The following is a 24,630-nucleotide window of genomic DNA, read 5'->3' as shown; positions in this document are numbered from 1 at the left end:
GAAAGAAAGGGGGAGGAGGAGACAGAGAGAGGAGGGGAGGAGAGATAGAGAATGAGAGGGAAACAGGGGAGGACAGTTCGCCTCTGCAGCGCTGCAAGGACAGAGTAAACATCTCTGGGACGCAGACGGACCAAACCTCTCAACAATCACACGCTCTTCACTATGACAACCACGCCAATCACTGCACTGGACTGACAGCTGTCAATCGACAGGAGAAGATTATCAGGATCACCTGCTACAGAAGAGATTACAAGCTACAAAAAGGGACTTAGCCGGAGTAATTCCAATTTATGGTTGGTTAGAAGTTGCTATCCAGAGGGAAATTGGCCATTTTTGATCCCTCAACTGAACGCCTGCATGCGTTCGTGTGTGTGCTTTAGGGGGAGTGTGTACGAGGTTGTCTTGCTGTGTATCAGGGTCACAGTCTTACTGGCTATCACCCGTCAGTGCAGTGCCACAATAAGCCTTAGTAGAGCCTGTTTTAGTGGGTAGCTCTGTTTATTTAGCATTTTAAACACGAAAACCATGAGTGAGGGCAAGAAGGAGTTCGAGATGAGGGACAAAGCCATCATGCACCAGCAGAGGAGACTGAAACAGGCCACCCAGTTCATGCACAAGGACTCCGCGGATCTTCTGCCTCTGGATGGGCTGAAGAGGTTGGGAACCTCCAAAGACCTGGTGAGTGGCTCTATTGTTTAACCATAAAATGGTTGAGGCAGTTAGGAATTTACTGTGAATATGTGAAAGGATGCTTGCTTGCAGTTTTACATACATGCAAATCAGTAAGCAGTTTCAAATGTTTCTGCATCCCATTACGCAATGCTGACATGATGCATTATTTAGCGCTCCAGGCACGGCGGTGAATGTTTCTGACACATCAGTAGATTCGGTATTCAGCTTCCCCTCCATTCTGCTAGATGAGAGTCACACACTTTCACACACACATACACACGTCATGGTTTATAGCATGGCGAAGACCTCCCATTGACTTATTTTGTACTTGAATCAAGCTAATAATTATAATTACTACTACACCATAACTCTACCTCTTTGAAAAAAACTGAAATTAAGTGATTAATTTGTCTCTTTATGAGGATGTTGTGAGGTTGCAAACCACAATTTTGATCCTTCTAAGTGTAACCTGTTTCTAGGTGGACCCTTTCGTCACCTAAGAAGAAACATTTTATTTACGTATATGTTTTTTCTAAAAATAATGAAAAAAGATATGATAAAATATGTAATTGGTTACAATATATAAATGAGTAATGTTACAGATGTGCTGTTATGAATGTGATTCAGAAATAGGCAGAAGGTTGCAAGGAACCACAACTGTGCTTATTCTTAGACCAACAACACAACTGTAAATGTAGCATTACTTTTATGTACAGTTCATTAAACAAAAAGTTAATATTGAGTTATTTACATTTACATAATATTTCCATCTCTGTATTTTCGATGAAAATTTTGCCAAACAAAGCTGACTGTCGTAAATATCAGTGCTCTGTTCCTGAATAAATCACTGTTTCAAACGAATCAATCAGCTGGGTGAATAATTCAGTGACTCACTCAAGGACATAGCTTGATTCTTTCCTAAACTAATCAGTGTAAACAAATCAATTGCTTGAAATCTCATACTTTCTGAGGTACTACATTTGACTAAGAACTTTCTTTACGACATGAGAAAAAGTATGTTCTACATGTATATATTACTGAGAGGGTGTAGTATGAATAAAATCCAAGCATACTAGATCCGCCATGTTGTCATTGCCATGTGACTACAGCATTATTTGCATTGCTTTACTGTCATTCACAACTCCTCTTCCATGGCCTCATGAGTTAGTAAAGTGTCCATTATCAGGCGCACTTCAGAATTTCGATAGAAGCAGTAGGTCATCTGGGTACTTTTCGCCAACTGTTCTGTGAATACTACACATTCTGTCAAATTATTTCACATACTGTTTTTTACTACTCTATAGTATACATATTTGGACTCAAGTAAGGATTCATTAAGAAGTCACTTATACCTACTGGTATAACAATTTACCCTGCAGAAAAAGTCACTGACAATGAACTAATTGTTATAATTAATAATAAATAATGTTATCTAGACATTTATTATTGACTTTTGTACTTTTTTCTTCAAAAAAAAAAAAAAAAGAACATGTTTTGTTGAGGTTATATAAGCAAGACAGCTTCTACACGGCTATGGAGTTGAAATCTCCGTAACGGTGCACAAATTAATCCTCTCATGAATTAATAAGAGCTGCATATTTCCACAGAAGATTTCTCACAGCTTAAGCTCTCTAGCTTTTTCCCCACACACTTTAAGTCATCAACATCAGAAGCTTAGAGAAAAATATGTGTGGACACATGTAATGGTTTACCTCATGGCAAGATAATTATATCTTACCCCTAATTCTAATACTTAAAAACACCCTTTTCCATGTTAGTCCCTTTATTAAGTCTCAGCGGCACCATAAAGTCCCGAAAATGTAGGCAAGTAAATTTTTACTACCTAACAATGTGCCAATAATAAGCCAAGAGCAAATGTTCTGTTCAATTACTGATATCCTCTCCCTCATTAACACTCATTAAATTGTACTGGTTCTGTCTTTTCTGTACAATAACTGTCCCGCTGTCATCTCTAGCCACTACTCTGATTAGATGGCACACACCCAAAATCCCAGGGTGCACTCCAAGAAACCTTCAGAATATCAGTGCGCATGCGTGTGTTTCTATGTGTGTGCCTATGATTAGAGAATGTATTTAAATGATCTCCGTGCACAGCAGGGAAGAGCTGAAGCTTGTGTGCACAGCTTACGATGTCAGAGCCTCTAGAAAGTGTGAGCTAAAGATAACCAGCTGTCACAGGCAGTGGAATGGTTTGTCTTAAGAAACCAATTTAAATCCTCAATGTTTCTCAAGGAATATCATACTCTGTTTTGTGTTACTGTTCGTGCAGCTGTTTTTTAAATCACCATCTGGTTTGCGTAATGTAAAAAAAAAAAAAAAAAAAAAGCAACAACAACAACAATGAAACAATTCTCTTTCACTGTCTTCTGCCTGCTTTGTGAAGCTGTCATAAGCAATTATTCACTAGATTCGATCTTGACGCTCTCTGATGGCACAGTTATGTCACGCTTGTCCTGCCGTGGCAAGAGGGGCAGACAAATACCTACTGACAGTTAGACAGATGGAACTGTCTTGTTGCACTCCACAGTGGGCTGTGTACCTCTTAAGGGCAAAAGGAAGATTATGTCCTCCATGTGTTTAGATGGATAAAGCACAAGGTGTAAAAAACAGAGAAGTTTGGACAAAGCTTGAACCACCTCATAAACAAAGTCCAATTAAATCTGTATAATTGTATGTACTGCATATGAAAAGATTTCCTCAGCCTTTCAATAACATTTCTATAACCAAAAGAGTCCAAATTAAGGAGGTCTATATACCTGTAGGATGCCATTTCATACCCATTTATCTCAATGGCAGTTGCTTGGCTGGTACAGACCTGTGCAAGCAACTGCCATTGAGTCTATTTTAAAGAGTCATATTCTATAAAAGTACTAATGAAATTATGAAGTGTGTAAATATGCAAGGGCAATGATAGAAGAAGTGTTCTCAAGTCCGCCTGGTTTGCTGCTCTCATTAACTCACAAGTGTCACGTGAAATTGTTCTCGTTACATAACCGCAGGTTTGTTTTTCAGCTCTTTGGCCCTTAGGCCTTTTGCAAACCCTTCTTCTCTCTCTCTACTCCCTTGTTCTCTCTTGTCGTGAATGCACAGAGCAAAGCAGTGAGCATGAAAAGGGCACACTCAGAAAGGCACTCGTGCGCAGGAGATGTGGATGGAGTGAAAAACAGAGAAACCTATCTTCCTTACACTGTTTCCTAATGCACTGAAGAACTGTGTGCTGTTTATGCTGCTGCTATCTGTTGAATTAGACCAAGGCTGCACTTTTCTCACCATTCAAAGAAATCATGTAGGCAGACAATGACTGAATGAGTGTAAAAGTGTTTTAGCACGTGACCTGCATGCCTACTACATGCTAGTGTTTTCTGTAGAATCTATATATATATTCCTACAAAAATTGCAGAAAACCAATGTAAAAAGATTCAAATGTCAAAGGTGTATCAGCAATGATACAAAATGACACAAAATGGACATTGCTGAAAACAGCATAGTGAGTCAGATGTTGATTCAATAAACTAGGGTGACCATATTTTTGTTTTCCAAAAAGAGGACAGTGGGTACAGGCGGGGCAGGGCGGGGAGCTGGGGTGTGGTTTGTTGGTGGTTAAAGTAATGCCGAAAGCACCCAAAGTAGCACAATCTCAAATATCAAAACTCAAAATATGTCATTTCCATACCTAATATACATATTTTACAGTCACTGTTAAGCATATTTATCATAAACACAGCTAAAAAGCTTCCTACCAGTGGCCGTCCTGCACAAAACTTAACATCTAGAACAGTTTTATCATATGTAGAATGCAAAATGCTTCAACACAAGCATTTCAGTCAAATGTAATTTGTGCAACATTTCAAACCTTTAACCCATGGTGGAAATCAAGCCATGGCAACAGTTTAAAAGTAGCCCAATTCAATCAAAAAAAATGCAGACTTGGCAACCCTGCATCCAACACAAGCTGCAGGAGTCAGATTTGACTGATCACGCGTTGAGAGGAGAGATGGCTGACAGACCATGCTGGTGGATTTGCTGCTCAACAGATCCTGAGCTCACTGACAAATATCTGATCTTCCTTTACTCAGAACGCTTGTGATTGCAAAATCAAAAGTGAAAGTGAACAGCGAGCGCTCATTCAAAAGAGATTATATTCTCTGCATATTGATATATGATGCGCAAAAATTATATGACATGTCCGGGAAAAATAGGATGTTTGGTCACCATACTATAAACCACTGTATGATACAGTTTAGTGTTCATCATCAGAACATCATCTTTTCAAAGCATTCATTAAAAGAACCAGTTTATGAGAGTAATTTGTGAATCTCATGCTGTTATTTTGATTCACTCTAAGGAACTGGCTCCTAAGAGGTATTAGTTTGGGAACCAGATTAAACTGGTCATGCTGAATGTTTTTGATTCACTGAAAAGAATCAGCTCATATGAGTCGTTAGTTTGGGGATCAGACTACACTGATCACATTAAATATTTCTAATTCACAAAAAATAATCAGCTTCTAAGAGGTATTAGTTCGGGAACCAGACTAAACTGGTCACACTGAATGTTTTTGATTCACACAAAAAAAGAATCAGCTCCTAAGAGTCATTAGTTTGGGAACCAGACTAAACTGGTCACACTGAATGTTTTTGATTCACACAAAAAAAGAATCAGCTCCTAAGAGTCATTAGTTTGGGAATCAGACTAAACTGGTCACGCTGAATGTTTTTGATTGAAAAAAAAGAATCAGCTCCTAAGAGTCATTAGTTTGGGAATCAGACTAAACTGGTCACGCTGAATGTTTTTGATTCACAAAAAAAGAATCAGCTCCTAAGAGTCTTTTGTTTTGGAATTAGACTGAACTGGTCATGCTAAATGTTTTTAATTGACTAAAAAGTACTTGCACATAAAAGTCATGAGTTTGGGAATCAGACTTTTGATTCCCTAAAAAAAAAAAAAAAAAGAGTCATTACATCATAATGTAATCGTAAGCTTATATTCATAACCAAGGTCAAATCTGATTTCTTTTGCTGTAAAACAGTACTGCTGCTCCAAGCTATTATGAAGTGCAATGTCCAGTGCACTTGCTAATCAAATAAATTAGCGTCTGTTATTACACGGTGCTCTAGAGTACTTGATTCTGATTGGTCAACTGCAACATTCTACAGTCAAGTATTTTGTATAATGACCTAAATAATTATAATAACTATTTTATTTATTCATTTGGTAAGAAGCCATGTAATAAGCCAGAAAATGTACAGTTATCCGGTCAGTATTGCAAAATAAACCCCAACAGCATAATCATGCTACGTTATCAAGCATTATCCCTTACCTACTATTGATGCAAAAACAAAACAGTGTAAAATTGAGTAATAAGAGCTTTGTGTCCCCACTATAACCCCTCGGAGGCCTCATTGATCCTGTTTTGCTAATGAGAAACATTAACGCTAATTATTAGGGTTACTTGATGAATGGCTGAGCCTTTTTTCCTCACCTCCATCCCTCTTCTCCATCTCTTGGGATTGACAGAAGCTGAGATACAAAATGTTCCTTCAGGAGAGATGCTAAAAATACTACCTGTGTCAGGAGGGAAAATAAACAGATGTACAATAGCTTCACAGAAGGGAAGGCAAGGGAAAGGGTTAAGACAAACAGACAGAGAGAGAGAGCAGCTGGCTGTGCATGTTGTGTGTGTCAGAGGATGTCTGGTGCTAGAGCAAGAGATCAGGAGGGGAGAGCAGCCATTAGGCAGGTCACATGACTCTCTGAATGAGAGAGAGGAGCCTGTTGCCGTCTGATAATTAGCCTTTAGCTGATAATCACACAAAGAGAAAGAAAGAGAGAAAGCTCTTTTCGGGCAAAGGCCTAAATCATGCCCAGGTCACATTTTACCCCAGAAATCAGAAAAAAAAAAAAAAAAAAAAAAAATTAAGGCTGTTCTGTTGTGGGTTTTGTTCTTTTGCACTTTGTAACATTTTTTACATGACAATTACATTTGTTCTCATTACACTGCACTCTATATCCTCATTATATTCTTTGATGACAATCTTCTATATAAAACCATAAAGGATTCAATTATTTGCTTAATTTCCCTCATTCATTTCCATAATAGAACTGTTTGTAAGCATTCAGTCAAAAGAAGTAGCCAGAGGAAAAGCATCCATATAGAACCCTTTTTATCGCCAAAATATTTCATATATTCAGGTAATGTTATATCACATAAACAAATGCATAATGGTTATAAAAATGAATAACATTAAAATGATTAACTAGTGTAATATACTTTTTAGTATTTCCCATAGTCCTCGGTGAGGTTTCTCATTTCATTCTCATTAATAAAATGATAAAACTATAGACTTTCTGTAATATACTTTCTATTCCACTTCATTAAAGGAATAATAATTTATATAATTGCAGAGTAATGAAAACTGATGGGAGAATGTTTTTAAAAGAAAAGGGAAATTTTACTCACCCTAAGGTCATACAAGATGTAAACAACTTTTCTACATAAGAACAGATTTGGAGAAATGTAGAATTACATCACTTGCTCACCAATAGATGCTCTAGAGTAAATGGGTGCCGTCAGAATGAGAGTTCAAACAGCTAATAAAACAATAATTCACATGTAATTGACACAACTCCAGTCCATCAATTAATGTCAGTTAACGTAGTGGAAAGCTCTAGTGAGACTCTAGTGAGTCCCGTTTACAAATGAAAACAGTCCAAGTTCTAAACAAATATGTCTGTGAATTTTGATGTGAGAGGACAACAGGGGATGGACTTCTTCACTGGAGGAAGTGTTATTACGCATTATGGACTAGTATTTTGGCTATAAGCAATATCTTCTGTATTGCAATTAATTTTTAATATATTTAATATATTAAAAATTATATACTAGAGTGAATTAATATATAAAGTTAATATATTTTTAATGCAGCATATTATTGCATATTATTGCTTATTTCTTTTACATTTAACAGTAAATATAAAGACAGGTTTTGTGAGATTCACCCATTAATATGGTTCTCTCAAAGGTGACTAAACTAAGGAATATTACCTGCTGCAAACCCCAGTCATTTCACCCTTAATAGCCACAGACCTCTAGTTATGCAAAATTCAACAGCACAGTGGTTTTGAACATGCTGTTCTAGACCAAACATGCTTTCTAAAAATACAATGATCAGCTCTGACGGGTCAGGCAGAGATTTTACTCACGCAGACCAGGGACAACAATCGCCCCTGAATTAGAAATAATACACATCTAATTCACAAGACCTACACAAATGAATCATGAATCATTCATACAAGCCCTCGCAGCATCCAGAAGTTAAAATGGATTTTTATATAATTCTTCTAGTGGGACTGAATAGATTAAGAGGGGAGATTTGCATATGATCATAATTTGTCCATTGCATATTTGACTTTAAAATTAAGAAATCTTTATATAAGAATAATGCAGTTACATTGCAAAAATTCACAAAACTGCTCTTGTAAGCACCCTTACATGACTATTTTACCTTGACTGTCTTACTATGAAAGGTGGCCATTTCTATGTCCTGATTAGATTTTTTATTTTTATTTTTTTATCTGGTGTGTCAATGACTTTATATAATCTGATGCACAAGGTCTCAGATCGTTTCCAATCTACAACTATCAGAGGAACACAAGAGCATCGCTCTATCAAGGCAACATGACTCAGTGGCTGTAGTGACAGTCAGTTCTCAAAGAAAATAGGTCAAAAGAGACAGAGGAACAATACTATGATCAATCCTGTCAAAATCAGTCTGTTCTCATCTGTGAATCAACCCAGATAAATAGATAAAGAGAAACATGATATGACATATAACATATATACATACACACACACACACACACACACACACACACACACACACACACACACACACACACACAGATATATACTTTAAAACCAGACTGAAGCTGTTTTATTTAAATTCACCTTATGTACACAATGCAAAATTGTTGCCTTAATCAGTATATTTGTACTGTAGTTGTAAGACATAGGATGCATTGAATAAAAAAATATGCTACATATATAACACATTTTTAGAATTAAGCATAATCACACCTTTTTATTTTTAGCTTACTTACTTTTTATTTATTTATTTATGTTTTAAAAGGAAAAAATAATAAAAAAAAGGTGTTCAGTGCAATTTTCAACATTAATCTTTTCAATGGGGAAAGAAAAACTGTAATATATATAGCAAATAAAGATGGACCTTCCATAATACTCCTGTTTCAACCCTCTTGTCTTATAAATAAAATAAAATCCTTTAAAGAAATTCCGTGAAACTAGGTTTCAACATTGCTCTTTTCAATAATATAACATAAAATCTTTTTATGGCTGATTATGGTGATTAGTGACACTAGTTTTCCACAAATAATACACGGCAAAGAACGGTGGACTCTTACCATAATGCTCTTGTTTCAACCCTCTTAATACCTCATTCTCAGATGTAAGGCTGAATCAGAAGAGTCCTGAGCTCAGAAGCACTCAAGAGCTTCCATCATCCATCCATCCTCACTTCTCCCATGACCTTCCACTTTTGCACTGAATATGAATGATCCTGACTGTGTATTTACACACGTACACATGCATGGACACATACCTCATTAAAAAGAAGAGTGTTGTAATGATGTTCATTAAAGCAGAGTGAACCTGATGGTTACAAGGGAAATGAGCTAATGGCTTGCAGCTGACAGACAAACACAGTGGATCATACTGAGTAGCACTGGGTCTACTTGAAATCAATTATTATTGGGAAAAGTATTTTGTAGTCTCTTCCTTAACATAAATATGCAAGTTAGACTATGGAAGAAAAAATGAAAGTGATTACAAATGATATTCCGAAAGAGACCTACACATTTCATAAGATCATTTTCATTAATAAAGTGTCTTTCCAGATGATGCCAGTTTTTAACATTAAATTTTTAAATAAAATAAAATAAAATAAAATTAAAATTGTATTATGGTGTTTATTGACACTAGCTTTCCACATTATTATTTCCAATACAATAAATATATAAAACATTTTGTGTCCACTTATGACCACTGCATTCTAAAGGTCTTTTCTCAACTGTATTCTCCATTCAGATCTAAAGTGAAAGGCTGCCAGAGATTCATTTAGACTTAACTCGGTGTAAGATGGCCGATGTTGTCACAGTTCAGAAAGTGATGCAGAGCGGATGTTTTTTTAGGCTAAACAACATAAGTGTTGCGTCATACCCAACATCCACTGTTGTGTTGTGCTGTGATCAAACAATGACATTGTTTCACTTTAAGACATGCATGATCTTACACTGATTATGGTTAACTACCAGGTCAATGTCCTGAACAGTGTACTGTTTAGGATCAATGTAGTATGTATTTTTGCTCTCATAGTCACATACTTTAATGCACACATTCATACATTTTTGCTCTCATAGTCACATATTTTAATGACACATGAGAGCACCAGAATGTATTATGTCTTGTATGGCTCTTCATATTTCTCTGTGTATTTTCAGCTTCCCCTTTGAGACTATCTGAGCTGTACTTTCAAAAGGTCCTGATAATTGTATTATTAGAGAGGCAGAGAAAGTTTAAAGCAGAACAAATTGCAGTCTGGTCTCCTCAGGTGGCCCTGCTGACAGTTGTAGTTTAACAAAGTTATAGGGATAAGCAATCGCAGACAGTAACACAGCACCTGCACTATGTACAGCTGCGAAGATTGCCTTCTGTATCTAATATTCCCTTATCTGTCATAAACATCAATCTGCAGGATTTGTTTCTCAAATCAACCTGAGATATTATGCAGCCTAGCCAAAAGAAATATAGCAGAATAATAGAATCACCAACATCACAAGGCCAAAAAATTTAATAAAGGCATCAATTTTTCTTCTCCGCATCAACTGCTTCAGAAACCCAAGAAAGTTGTGAGAAGTTTTATTTGAGTAGTTTACATTTAGTGTTACACTGGTATTTATAAAATATGTCTGTCAAAGGAGACTTGAATTGTAGCAGTTTGTTAAAATTGCACAACTGCTTGAAGAAGGCTGACTTTCCACTTTAGGAAACACTCTGGAAGTTAATGATGTCTTTTGGGAATTAACAATGTCCTTGGCCAAACAGACAAACAGATTTGAGCAGTAATTAAAGTGATGGGAGTCATTCTGGCGCCGTCATGATTGTTAATGGAGTTAACTTCAGCACTCAATGACTCTCTGTTTACTTCACTTGTTTACTGTCTAACTCTGCAATGATGAAAAACTGACTGATAAAACATCCATGTACTGGTTTTATTTCCCACAGGCCTCCAAACTGCAGCAATGTAACAGGGAAAAACAATTCAAATGAATCTTTAAAGTGCTCAGCCGAATAATATTCCACAAAATTGCTCCACTGGTACTTACTTATAATGTCTTAGTATCCTACTGATAAAAACTGCTTTCTTATAAATTTGAAATAATTTTCCCAGACAGGGAAAAAAAAAAAAAATTACAAGAATCATGGGCTGTTGTCACAAGACACTTTATTCTAATATTTCATTTAATATTAAAACCTAATGTAATCTTTATAATGTTCATATTTTATATTTTAATGTAATACTTTATTATTCATATTTTATTTTATATTGCACACATACCATATTTTAATTTCATGTTAATTTAATATTAAAACTTAATTTAATATTTATATTGTGCATATTCTATATTTTTTTATTTCACTTATATTGTACATATTCTATCTTTTAATTTATTATTTAATATTAAAACTTAATTTAATATTTTTACTGTGCATACTCTATATTTAATTTAATATTTGTATTGTGCATATTTTACATTTTAATTTATTACTTAATTTACTAAAATTTAATTTAATATTAAAATTGTATATATATTTTTTAATTTTTATTTTACATGATAATCTTTTATTATATTTGTATACATTCTTAAAAAAATATTTTAATTATTAATTAATTTAATTAAATATAATTTAATCAGTATTTGACACCAAAGTGGATTGAATGCAATAAATAAATAATTTATTTCGCATTAAATCCACTTTGGTGTCAAATATTGAGTCAAAACAGATTGACATTACTTTTGCTTAAATTGAAGTCTAGTGCATTGCATTGTGGGATACAGTATTTGTCAAATGTAGCAGAACATTCAGGTCCTCCATGTGTACAAAAAATCTGCATACTGTCAAAAACATACAAACTGCAGTATTATAGTAGTATGCTATTTCAAACACAGCCATGGCAATGGCTGACATCTTTTCCTATTCTGTGCTGTGCCCCATACAGCAACCCCACAGCATCGTTCAGCGCCGTCTCCTGGAGGGCAACATTCCACGTTTGCGTGGAGAGGCCCGGGACGTCCCATCTCTTGTTCGCTCACCCCTGGCAGACAGTAAAGAGGGCGGTGAGCCAGAGGAGAGGAGCGAGAGCACGGTGGATGACTCCACAGAGGAGAAGGAGTCTCCAGAGGAGAGCGAGAAGAGCCTGAGGTCTGATGAGGATGAGGATGATGAAGATGAAGGGGATAGCAGCGATGCAGGTGGAAAGACAGAGTCCAAGCAGAAAAATAAAATGGAAGAGGAGACGAAGAAAGTCCTCGAAGAAGATGAGAGAGCATCCACCCTCTCAGCTCTAGTGGTCCAGTGTAAGGTAGGCATTCTTACTGATGAGCTGAGCTCTTTTCAGCCTTTCTCAGCTGTCTGTGCCCATAATAGAAGCCATAACAGCTTGCCGTAATGACAAAATGCGAGCTCTGGGTCCCTATGACTCATGGGTTTATTTTCCTCGCAGCCGATTGTTCTCGACGCTCAGGTTTGAGAGGGTTTTAGAGGGCCAGTATGCATCTAAAATGCCCAAATCAGCGAAGAACCTCATGCCAAGTTCACAATACAGATGATGTAACTGGGGTGCAGGTGACTCATTGTATGGTGATATAACATCGATCTGACCCATCCTTTTCAAAGCTTCAGCAACTTTAACATAAGACACAAGCAACATTCAGAAGTCCAGGTTGATTAGATATTTAATGTTTTGGAAAGAATTCTCTTATGCTCATTGAGGCATTTATTTGACCAAACTATTTGAATATATTGTAAAATGTAATATTATTATTATTATTATTTTTAATGTAAATTATTGTTGAATGATTTATTCCTGTGATGCGAAACTGAATTTTCAGCAGTCATTACTCCAGTCTTCAATGTCACATTATCCTTTAGAAATCATTCTAATATGTTCAAAGTTACTGATCTACGTTTTTTATTTCATTACTATATTTTATGTATTTCTCCATTTATTTAAGGTTCCTGAACAAACTTTTTTTTTTTAAATAGCTAAAAAAAACTTTTAATTTTTAAATTAAAATTCTTTTAAATTATTTGAATTCCATGACTTCTTGGTTACTAACCAAGATTTCTTTTTTTAATTATTATTATTTCAAATCATTACTTTAGGCCTGGAAATAACCATTTTAAATTCCCCGATATTTCAAGGTTTTCCAGAAGCATCCATTTCCAGTGTTCTCCGTTTAACTAGAGCAGAATGAACATCATCAAAATCACCCATCTTACCAGACCCTTCTCCATCACTCTCCATTCATTCAGTGATTGAGTGTGGTAAAAATAGACCCTAAATTAAAGTAGATTAAACTACAGGGTTGGATGTGAATTTCCTCAGCCTACACATATCCAGCTCACAGCAAGTTAACAATGAATGTGATTATGACCAGCTGACTGTAGTTTATTATATATATTTTTTTTTAAATTAACATTAACTAATATTAATAAACAATGTAACATTTTTTAGTTTGATTGTATGATACCAAGTGTTAAAAACTGAACCCTAATGAATAGTATTGTACAATTATTATGTGAGAAGAAAAAAACCATAAAGAGATACAAGAGACATTAAACTATAGCATAACTACAAAGGAAAGCTACTGCCGGAAACAATGTTATACAACAAATATTTAGCCATATTTAAGTAAAAGCTGTGTGATAAGACTTAAGATTTTAAGTTAAATGAATTTGAAAAAATTGTCATCTGAATTTCAAATGAACTGAATGTTCTGGAATACACACGCAGTCGTGTTATCATAGGTGAGCTGAAAGATGGAAAGAAACCATCAGCATCTAATTAAAGCTTCGATAATGAAGAGCCAGATAAGTGGGGCAGCGTTTTACATAGCAAATCCCCCGTAGTGGTTCATGCCTCCTCTTCTGGAAAGATAAGTTTCACTTTGAGGCAGAGAAGTCATGCACGATTTTGCTCCACGCAGAGCTGCCATCATTATAAATGTATCAAACACGCACCAGTGCACACATATACACAGATATGTAATAGCAGCAATCAAATAAAGACATAAGACAACTCATAAAAGAAGTATCTCACCGAGCTCAGTAGCGTTTTTATAGCGTTAACAGGAGTTTATTTCAGCAGGAGCTTATTTCATATTTATTCTGCAATTTAAATGAAAAAAAAAATAAATAATGAAAATGTACTTAACCTCAGGCCATCTGAGATGTTAGAGTATTATTGGAACAGATATCATTACTGTTATATGTATACCATTACATCACTTGTTCACCAGTGGATCCTCTGCAGTGAATGGGTGCCGTCAGAATGAGTCCAAACAGATTAACACAATAATCCATAAGTAATTCACACGACTCCAGTCCATCAGTTAACATCTTGTGAAGCAAAAAAGCTGTGTGTTTATAAGGCACAAATCCATTATTAAGGCATTTAACTTTAAACTGTAGCTTCTGTCCAAAATATCAGTCCATAATCCATAAAAATGCTTCCTCTAGTGAAAAAGTCCATACTCTGTCTGTCTTCTCACATCAAAATCCACTGACATATTTGTTTAGAACTGTTTCCGCTTGTAAACAGTGTTTGATCTGTGCATATTTCTCTCCTGATTCAGACAAGATGGCTTTTTCACTGTATAAAGCAATATTAGCACGTTTATTTTAGCTGAGAGCAAGTGGTCAAACTTAAAAACATCTTAATGATGTATTTGTTTGTTACAAACATGCCGCTTTTTACTTCATGAGATGTTCATTGATGGACTGGAGTTGTGTGGATTATTGTGTTACCTCATTCTGATGGCACCCATTTATTTATTAGTGAACAAGTGATGTACTGCTAAATTTCTACATCTTGCATTGTCAGGGTGAGGCAAATTTTTGTTTTTCTTTCATTTTTATATCCTGACCACAAGGTGCAGGGAAAGAAGACACTGAGAAAGTAATGAAACCTTACACAGTCACAGCTAGAATGAACATGACAGAGATTTGTCTGAGAGTTAGTATCATCTGGCGCTTTGCCACCTCAATGTGTTTATGTGGACGTGTTTCATGCAAGGTGTTTCGCACTGCAACAAAAACACTTGCAACACAGCACTAAATCCTAGCAGAGGAAGGAACAAGTGTGAAACAATGCAAGGAAACCTGCGTGTCTGTGCAAGTGTGTGTGGAACATACTAGCGGGGCCGGAACAATGTGTGAGAGGGGCTTAATGGTCCCTCTTGTTTGCTCACTGAGAGACTGACGCTCTGGTGCGTCCCACCCTTTATGTGGTAGGAAAGTTGCGGGGGTGACGGCTCACCTTGAGTGACAGGAAACTCAGAGAGGTTGCAACAAAGCTCTCATCCACTTATTAATCTTGAACGATAGAACACTGCTGATGCAGACCTCATCCCTCACTCATTAAATGTGTCGTTAGAAAACAGGCAAAGAGCAAAAGCAAAGCTTGACAGCGCTTTAGCTGTGTGTAGGTGGAGCCATATTGTCTTTAAGTCCTCATGCATGCTGAGAGACCATATGCCACAAACAGGTTCCAAATCCCTCAAAATATCTCAGCTGAGGCTTCCTTCCAGGCTCCCACCACACTAATTAACTATATACTAATACTAATATTAATACTAATTATTAATATTATTGTTGTTTGATGTTACTATTAATATTATGTAAGGAATAATTTATTATTAATTAAATTTCAAACTTATTAAATACGTTGTATTATTATTATTATAATTACTACAAAACTCTCTGAAATACTTAATTCCAGATCCAGATCAAGATGAAATATTTTTGTTAATGACCATATTTATCAAGAGCACATTTACTTGAAAGGATGTCATTATTATTATAGTTATTACATTATTAAATATTAAGTTAAATTGTACATAATTTCACGAGCAATTAAGATTGTAACAGCGTTGACACAACTTTAGGTGTTTTTTTTTTTTTTTTTTTAATCAAATTATACCAACTTTTACAAAAATACAAATACATAAGCAAATATATATCTAGGGAGAGTATTAAACTTTAATAACATTTTTTTTTTCAAATATAATATGCATATTTTTTAAACATAATATGCATATTTGCAAAGACATTAGCAGATAAAAAAGCAAATAAATAAATAAATAAATAAAATAAAAAATATTTTTTTTGCTGGTCTACTAAGAAAAAATATTTTTATTATTATTACAAAGCTCTCTGAAATACTTCAGAGAATTAAATATTTTTGTAAATGGTCATATTTACTGTACAAATTTAAGGGCCAATGTACTTGAAAGAATGCCATTATTATTATAATTAAAATTATTCATTATTAAATTGTACATCATTTTTATAGGGAATTATGATCACAGCATTGATGCAACTTTTTTTTTTATTTTTAATGAAATTCTATTTCCACTACAATACAAAATATACTAACTTTATAAAGGCAATGAGAGAATACAATTTTTCTATCTTTTTTTTATATATATAGTTTTTTCATAAATTTTTGCTGATCTACGATGAAAAATGTCACAAATAACACATATTAATAGCTAGAGTCAGCTACTGTATTCACTGCTGTCAATGTTTACACCAATGTTAATGTATGACCCAAAACATGTGACAGGATCCATCAGAAGACAAGCTGATGGCTAATGAGTTAAAAAACAATCCACTGATACTGCTAATACCGAACAAATTATTTACACATAAATGTCAAGCAAGCAGCATGAACAGGCACTCAGAGCTTCCAAAGAGCAAATGCTGCAAAAGCACAGGGTCATTATTCATCTGACAAGCTCTGAATTCTGCAAGCACTGATGGAATTTCAGGTAAAAGGACAGACTGAGAATAAAAAACCACGAGTACCTTTGACAGTGACGGTCCATTACTAACCAGAACGATTATCCTCAGACGGTATTAAACTATCAATCCTGATACTGTCCAAAAGCTTATATCTGTGCTTCAACATACTGTAGTGTCTCAACTTGGCATCTGTGTGAAACTAAGTTGGCAGGCTCTGCTATGTTGTTAGACTCTGTCTGATAATGTGGCCTGCTATTTAAAATTCCTTTCACATGAAAGGTGTGGAAAAGGCATCATGAGGGGGAAAAAAAAGATTTTATCAGGGAATTCATCTGAGTAAAGACGAAATGTTTATTTTGCAGTGCGGAGATGCAGAAGTGATGTTATCCATAAACACAGGGTGCCAATACAACCACATCTCTAAAACATGCTGCAGACGACTTGGGTAAGTGTATTCTACACACACACGCACACACAAACAAACACACACAAGATAAAAAGTTCCATTAGGATTTTATGGGCCTATTTTTTGAAATTCTGTAATGACTGAATTGGCTCAGAAATTGTGTTATTTTTGTTGTTTTGCAGTGAAAACACACCAATCATTATCCATTCAAGTAATTTGTTTTAGTGAAACTGAGTGTACCGGTGCCTGTAAATATTTTTTATCCATAATTACTGAAATCAACTGAACAAACAAACAAAAAAAATTATGAACTTGATTTTTAATTAAAAAGTCTCTTATGCTCACCATGGGTGCATTTATTTGATGAAAAATGCAGTAAAAACAGTAATATTGGAACAAATTTGTACAATTTAAAATAACTGTTTTATATTGGAATATATTGTAAAATTGAAATTTCGGCAGCCACTACTCTAGTTTTCAGTGACATATGATCCTTTAGAAATCATTCTAATCTGCTCATTTGGTCCTCAAGAAAAATGTATTGATATTATGGATATTGTAAACAAAAGATTTCTATTTCAAATAAATGCTCATCTTAAGCACCTGTATTTTTTTCAGATTGAAAACCAACCTAGAAGACAAACCTCATGACAAGCTGCCGCTCAGTGATTCGACAGTGGAGACAGTGAAGTCCCTGCACCTGCAGCTGGGCAGAGAAAGAGTGCAATGCACTGCCCAGGTCATAGGTCAGACTCAGACTTCAAAGTTTCTCCAGTCACTTCTGAAAATGCACTGCCTATTGTTTTTAAAAAACTGCTCAAAACAACATACACGTACAATGATTACACCATGTTTCATAGATTTGATTGAACAGAGAGTAGCTGAGAGACATCCAGGACATTCATATTCACAGAACCGTGTCTAAATATAAGTTCAATGCAAACAGAAAAGTCTTATGAGAGTGCAAAGAGGAATATTCATATGCATTTCTTCAGCTTGTATTTGCATTCAACTTTCAGACTGAGCCACTGACCTTTTCCAATTCAGACAGCAGTCTGGGAATGCTCGGACAAAGTGACGTGGGCAACACAGAGGAATTACATAATAGACGATTACATGACCTGGGCACAGTGCCGCCCATGTTTCCTGCATGCATTGCATACAGATATATTATAAAGCTACTAATGATGGCAGTTTTTTAATCAAGCTTCCTCATGTGCTCTACTAATTAGAGAAATAATAAAATTATGTCTAAAGGGGATTCATATTCTCTCTTTGTCTCTCACATTTTGAGTCTCGTCTCTTGTCTTTTCACAGAGGACGCCACATTTGAGGTGTGTCTGGGTCTACAGACTCTGCTGGAACTCAAAGTAAGCCCTGGTTTTATTTAACCTCATTTTCAGAGTCTTGTAATGCATGGTTTCTAACCTACTAATCTTTGGCTTTTGAAAGTTTTGCATTTACAGTTTGAGCTTAAAATGCATGGATAAAAGTCTTTTTGAAAACCACTTGCTTCAATTTGTGTTGGTCATCTAGATCAGATGTTTTTAAACTTTGTAATGTCACTGAATCTCAAATAAGATGGTTCCCTTGAGTGTATTTTCATATATAAGAACCATTTTATACTGTAAAATGTACATTTAAATTTTACAATAAAAATATATATACAAATAATATAAATATGTTCAATATTCACCCCCTCATTGGCTGAGTGGCATAAACTATGCAGAATAAAAATGTCAAATTTTGTCATTTTTAAACATATTTTGTTATTAATATATAATAATAAATATTACGTTTTTTTTTATATTTAATACTTTTTTTTCAACTTCTTCCTTTGCCCCCAGTCTGAAAACCCCTGATCTAGATCACATCTTCATAAATATAAATTACACTTCATAAATGCAAATTACATTCTTATATTCATAGTTTGTCTAATTTAGAATCATACTTTAATTGCCAGTTTCAAAGATATTTACATTTATTTACATCAATTAGCAAAATGACTTATTTGATCAAAAGGGTCTTGAAGCACATTCAAAGTATCAGTTTTATCAGTAAATCAAAGCTAAAGCCATTACAGACATAATATGAAGTAAATCGAATTATGAAACAAGCAGCAAAGAAGTTCTGAGGCTATGTTAGATGGTTTCTGACATGGGTGTGGGTTTGTACATTATGGGGGAGCATATATCTAAATATTGAATCAGCTCTGAATGTGGTTTGAGATTATTTCAAATGCCAGGGGGAAAAATTCCCCTTTGAGGTTTACATGTGTTATGAGGAGGAAGCTAAACGCTATTAAACGAAGAGAAAATCCTTTTTAAAGTTTGATAGAGTGAGGAGATGAGAGAGAGAAAGCTAGAGAATGAAAGTGCGAGGACACAGTATCTGTACAAGTATATGCAAATTACTATTCTTGTCAGAAGAAAAGATAATGTATGCAAAGAGAAGGATCCACAAAAACTAGCGCAGGCCTATGTGCAGCCAATAAACAGCAGAATAATTTGTTTCAGCCACACTTGTTTACCTGTAATAAAGAAAATACCTTGTTTCAGTGGCAAAGCAACAACAAAACATGTCCACCAACAATTTTGCTCTACAAAGGCACAATACAACTGTCATCTGTTGAACCAAATCATCAGATTCAGAGAAGAGAAAATGTGAAAAATGTTATCACATAAATCAAAATCGAATATACAAAGCCACTATTCTCAGTTCCAGTGTTGCCGTAGTTAACTGATGCAAAGGGGAAGAGATCAACCCTATAGAGCATTATAGCCGAACCAACAAAGTGCTGAAGTGTAAAAGCCCACAAACTTTAATTTTGTGTTTTTGTTTACATTGTTGTTTACAGAGGAAGGCGATGAGAGGGAGAGGAACAAGCTAGAGAGTTTGAAAGTTGCGCGAGGACACAGTATCGGTGGAGCGAAGATGCAAATTACTTGACGAGGAGACAGTTGAGGGAGAGATAGAGAAAGCAAACGTAAAGTGCGAGGAAAAAGAGCAATCGATCCACAAAATTACTTCCATGTGTGAAGGAAAAGAGGGAGATAACTGGCAGAATACTAAGGGCTCATTTCGCCCAATAAACAACACTTGTTTACCTGTAATAAAGAAACTAACCGTGTTTCAGTGGCAAAGCTAACAACAACAAAACATGTCCACCAACAATTTTGCTCTACAAAGGCACAATACAACTGTCATCAGTTGAACCAAATCATCAGATTCAGAGAAGAAAAATGTTATCACATAAATCAAAATCGAATATACAAAGCCACTGTTCTCAGTTCCAGTGTTGCCGTAGTTACGGTGTCTTGAAACGACCTTGCTCATAATTCTTATCAAAAATCTTAAAAAGAAAAGTTCATCAAGACAAACTTTGATGTTGAAGTTTACAATATTTTAAAAGCTTAAAAGATTATAGCTAATTTATGCAGATCTGACAGACAGACACAGAGAGAGAGAGAGATCTGCAGGGTTGCTAGGCAATTTCATGTGTGTTCTAACTGGGTGACTGGCAGTTACAAAAATTTTGGTTGTTAGGCTATTTCTTAATGGCTGTTGAGGTGTAAGTGGTTGCTAGGGCAGATTCAGACAGATAGACAGTTAGACAGAATGACAGACTGAATAATAGACAGTATTATTAAGAGAACGACAGAACAATCGAACGATAGAACCATAGATTGGACAACAGATAGAATGATAGAACAACAGATAGATAGATATACAGACAGATAGAGCAACAAGATAGATAGATAGATAGATAGATAGACAGACAGACAGACAGACAGATAGACAGATAGATAGATAGATAGATAGATAGATAGATAGATAGATAGATAGATAGATCTGATAGATAGATAGATAATAGATAGATAGATTAGATAAACTGTCACAGACAGACAGACATTCTTGTAGATCTGTGAAATGCTGAAACCCGAGGCACACCTGAGATCAGACAGCTGTGCTCAAAATTATTCAACACTGTACTTAGTTTCAGGCTGATCCTGACATCTGGAGCCCAAGGACTTATTACCCCTATTCATAAGAGTGGAGACAAATTGGACCCTAATAATTTCAGAGGCATTTGTGTGAGCTGTAATCTGGGGAAGTTATTTAGCAGTATTTTAAACCATAGAATGGTAAACTTCCTTAACGAGCACAATGTCCTGAGCCTGAGTCAGATTGGCTTCCTTCCAAATCACAGAACTACTGACCACATTTACACCCTAAACACCCTAATCAATAAACAGAGTAAAAATGGAAAAATATTTGCATGCTTCATCGATTTCAAAAAAGCATTTGATTCTATTTGGCACGATGGATTATATTACAAGCTTTTACAAAGTGGTGTAGGGGGTAAGGTTTTTGACATTATAAAATCAATATATTCAAACTGGCAACAAACATACAGAATTCTTCACCCAGAAAAGAGGAGTGTGGCAGGGCTGTAGCCTGAGTCCAACGCTGTTCAACATATACATTAATGACTTAGCGGTGCAGTTGGAGCAGCTTACAGCTCCTGGACTCTCTCTACAAGACAAAAACATCAAGCTTTTGCTGTACGCAGATGACCTGGTGCTGCTGTCATCCACCCCACAGGGACTACAGCAGCACCTGGACCTGCTGGACAACTACAGCTAGAACTGGGCCCAGACAGTAAACCTCAAAAAGACCAACATTATGGTCTTTCAGAAGAAGCCCAGATGTCAGGAACACAGATACCAGTTCAGTCTAGGCAGCGCCGCCCTAGAACACACGATGCAGTACACTTACCTCGGCCTGATCCTCACTGCATCAGGGAGTTTCAGTTTGGCATAGAATGCTCTCAAAGATAAAGCTCGAAGAGCTCTATATGCAATCAAGAAAAAATTCCAAAATATTGAAATACCGCTTCCAATTTGGTGTAAAATCTTTGATGATTCAGCCCATAGCGCTGTATGGAAGTGAGGTTTGGGGTCCACTCAGTGATCAGAGCTACACTAGATGGGACAGATATCCAACAGAAGCCCTACACACATAATTCTGCAAAATGATTCTAAAACTACAAAGAAAAACACCCAATAACGCATGTAAGGCAGAATTAGGCCGATTCCCAATATTATTATTAATTATTATCAATATGCATAGAAGATCTCTCAAATTTTGGAAGCATCTTAAATCAAGTCCCACAGAATCGCTACATTTTAAAGCGCTACAAACTCAAGAACTGAACCCCGAAAATAGTCCACTCAGTCAGCTAGTTCTGAGACTTACTGACTAACTCTTCTAACACTAACCAGTCTCAGACCAGCACTGCTTCTCATCCAAACATCAAAATCAATCAAATTATTAAACAATCTAAAAATACATATCTGGAACACTGGGATCAAGAAACTAAAACACAAAGTAAATTAGAATTCTATCGAACTCTAAAACCAAATTATGAATTGAAAGATTATCTCTAGAGTGTCAGAGACACAAAGCAGAGATGGATCCTGACCAAATACAGGCTCAATGAGCACAGCCTAGCCATCGAGACGGGCAATCACAGAAAGAGCAAAGGGTTTGTGTTCACTGTCAGATAGGAGAGATCAAGACGCACTTCCTCATTCACTCTCATAAACACATATCCATAAGAAACCTCTACTTTAATAAATTCACCAACTTAATAAAGAACTTTACAGCCATTAGTGAAACAGAACAAATAAAGATAATATTAGGAGAGGGACAGACAGCAGCACTTGCTGCGAGATACGTGTGGATGTGCCACAGAGAGACAGCAGGTGAATGTGTGTGTTGTGTGTGACCTCAGTGTGTTACCCTACTGTCCACCACAGTGATCCTTAGTATGTTTGTGTGTTTTTTTAATGTAAGTTAAAGACTGTGGTATCACATGTTCACACGTTATAATTTGTTACAGTTTAATACTTCTAAGATGTTATAATATTCCATTCTATTACTGTGATGTTCATTTAATTATTATTATTGCTATTATATCTTTTTGTACATGTATACTAAGCTTTGGCAATATTGTATCATTTACAGTCATGCCAATAAAGCAATTTTGAATTGAATTAAAAAATCGAATAGATAGATAGATAGATAGATAGATAGATAGATAGATAGATAGATAGATAGATAGATAGATAGATAGATAGATAGATAGATAGATAAAGTAACTAATATAAAACACTGGATGTGATACAGTGATCTGCTCTCTCTTGCAGTGCTGTGTGGATCTGAACTCCAGAGTGCTCCGGCTCCACAGCACAGAGCAGGAGCTTCCCTTCCTGGATCCACCTGCTTGCAGCCAGTGCCATCACCACGACAACAACAAAAACATGTGACCTCTGACCTACGTGCCCAACAGTTGCCATGAGTGTACCCATGTAATCAGAAGGACGCCTGCATCTGGACTGTAGTGTTCCCTTGTGCCAGATCAACATAGACAGGCCTCTCCTGTCTCCTCATCTTTCCTTCTTTATTCTTCAAAGTTTATTTCTGTGCTATTACAGAAATCTGCCAACTATGATTTTATATTATTGTTTGCTCTGCTAAATTAGTTTTGATTAAATGTAATAAAGCTCAGGAGGAGGAATATTGTGTTATGACATTTTAAAACTGCCTTCCTTGAAATGAAAAATGGGGTACATAGCTAATCCTTAAGAAACTGAACTGTTTGAAGATTGATGAGAAATATTCTCTAACTTGTGATTTTAATTACAATCAAAGTAAATTATATTCTTATTCATTAATGTAACAGAGAGTTTCCTACACAATCACCAAACCTGATTTTATACTTTTAAATGTCTCAAAAAAAAACAAACAACCCCCCCCCCCTCAAATTTAGCTAGAAAGCTCTCGTCCGAAACTGCCTTTTACTAACAAAGACTGTGTCTTCTAACCTAATTTCCCTTTAAAAAGCCAACTCTGCCCTTAGATGATAAGAAGGACCTCAGCCAGCCCAATCAAATGTTAATTGAGCCCTTGAGCTGCAATCTCACTCAATGACCCCCAAACCAAGCAAAACACTTCATCTGCATGATTTTATAGACTTCACTCTAGTATTTTCCTGTTCTTGGTGTGTAGGAAAATGCAATGATTGTCACCTGCAAGTTTTTTCTTTTAGAACGGTTGAATTTTCTTCATCTAGAGCCCAGTTTCTAGAAACCCTGTTCTGTTGCTGCTCAAGTCTGTCCTTATATTATAACCAGAGGCATTTTCTCCACCGCCTACCCTTTGCTTATTGTTCTGTTTGTTCGATCATGAAGCACAACTACGACTGTCTGAGTCCGGCCAAAAGCTCCCACTAAAATGCAAGTCGATGACCTAAAGGGCATCTAAGTCGCTCACAAACTCACCCTAAACGGTGTGGATACTTAAATTGTTGGCACACAATGCTCAATTACCCTAATCTGGCCTTTTAACACTATGGATGACC

The 24,630-nt window shown here is 35.8% G+C and overlaps 1 protein-coding gene across 1 annotated transcript in view; it reads left to right on the top strand.

Moving 5' to 3' along the window:
* Nucleotides 1–60: 60 nt before the first annotated feature.
* nrip2 (nuclear receptor interacting protein 2) overlaps nt 61–24,630 on the top strand; it is a 24,757-nt gene continuing 187 nt past the window's right edge. The window contains exons 1-6 of the mRNA XM_019085309.2: nt 61–678; nt 11,991–12,353; nt 17,161–17,243; nt 17,823–17,950; nt 18,522–18,574; nt 23,417–24,630. The exon at nt 23,417–24,630 is cut by the window's right edge and continues 187 nt beyond it. Coding sequence (XP_018940854.1) covers nt 526–678; nt 11,991–12,353; nt 17,161–17,243; nt 17,823–17,950; nt 18,522–18,574; nt 23,417–23,536 — 900 coding nt within the window. The 5' untranslated portion in view covers nt 61–525 and the 3' untranslated portion in view covers nt 23,537–24,630. The remainder of the gene's footprint in view (nt 679–11,990; nt 12,354–17,160; nt 17,244–17,822; nt 17,951–18,521; nt 18,575–23,416) is intronic.

This window comes from Cyprinus carpio, chromosome B4, assembly GCF_018340385.1.
Source record: "Cyprinus carpio isolate SPL01 chromosome B4, ASM1834038v1, whole genome shotgun sequence".
Taxonomy (NCBI): Eukaryota; Metazoa; Chordata; class Actinopteri; order Cypriniformes; family Cyprinidae; genus Cyprinus; species Cyprinus carpio.
This window is presented reverse-complemented; position numbering and strand designations above follow the sequence as displayed.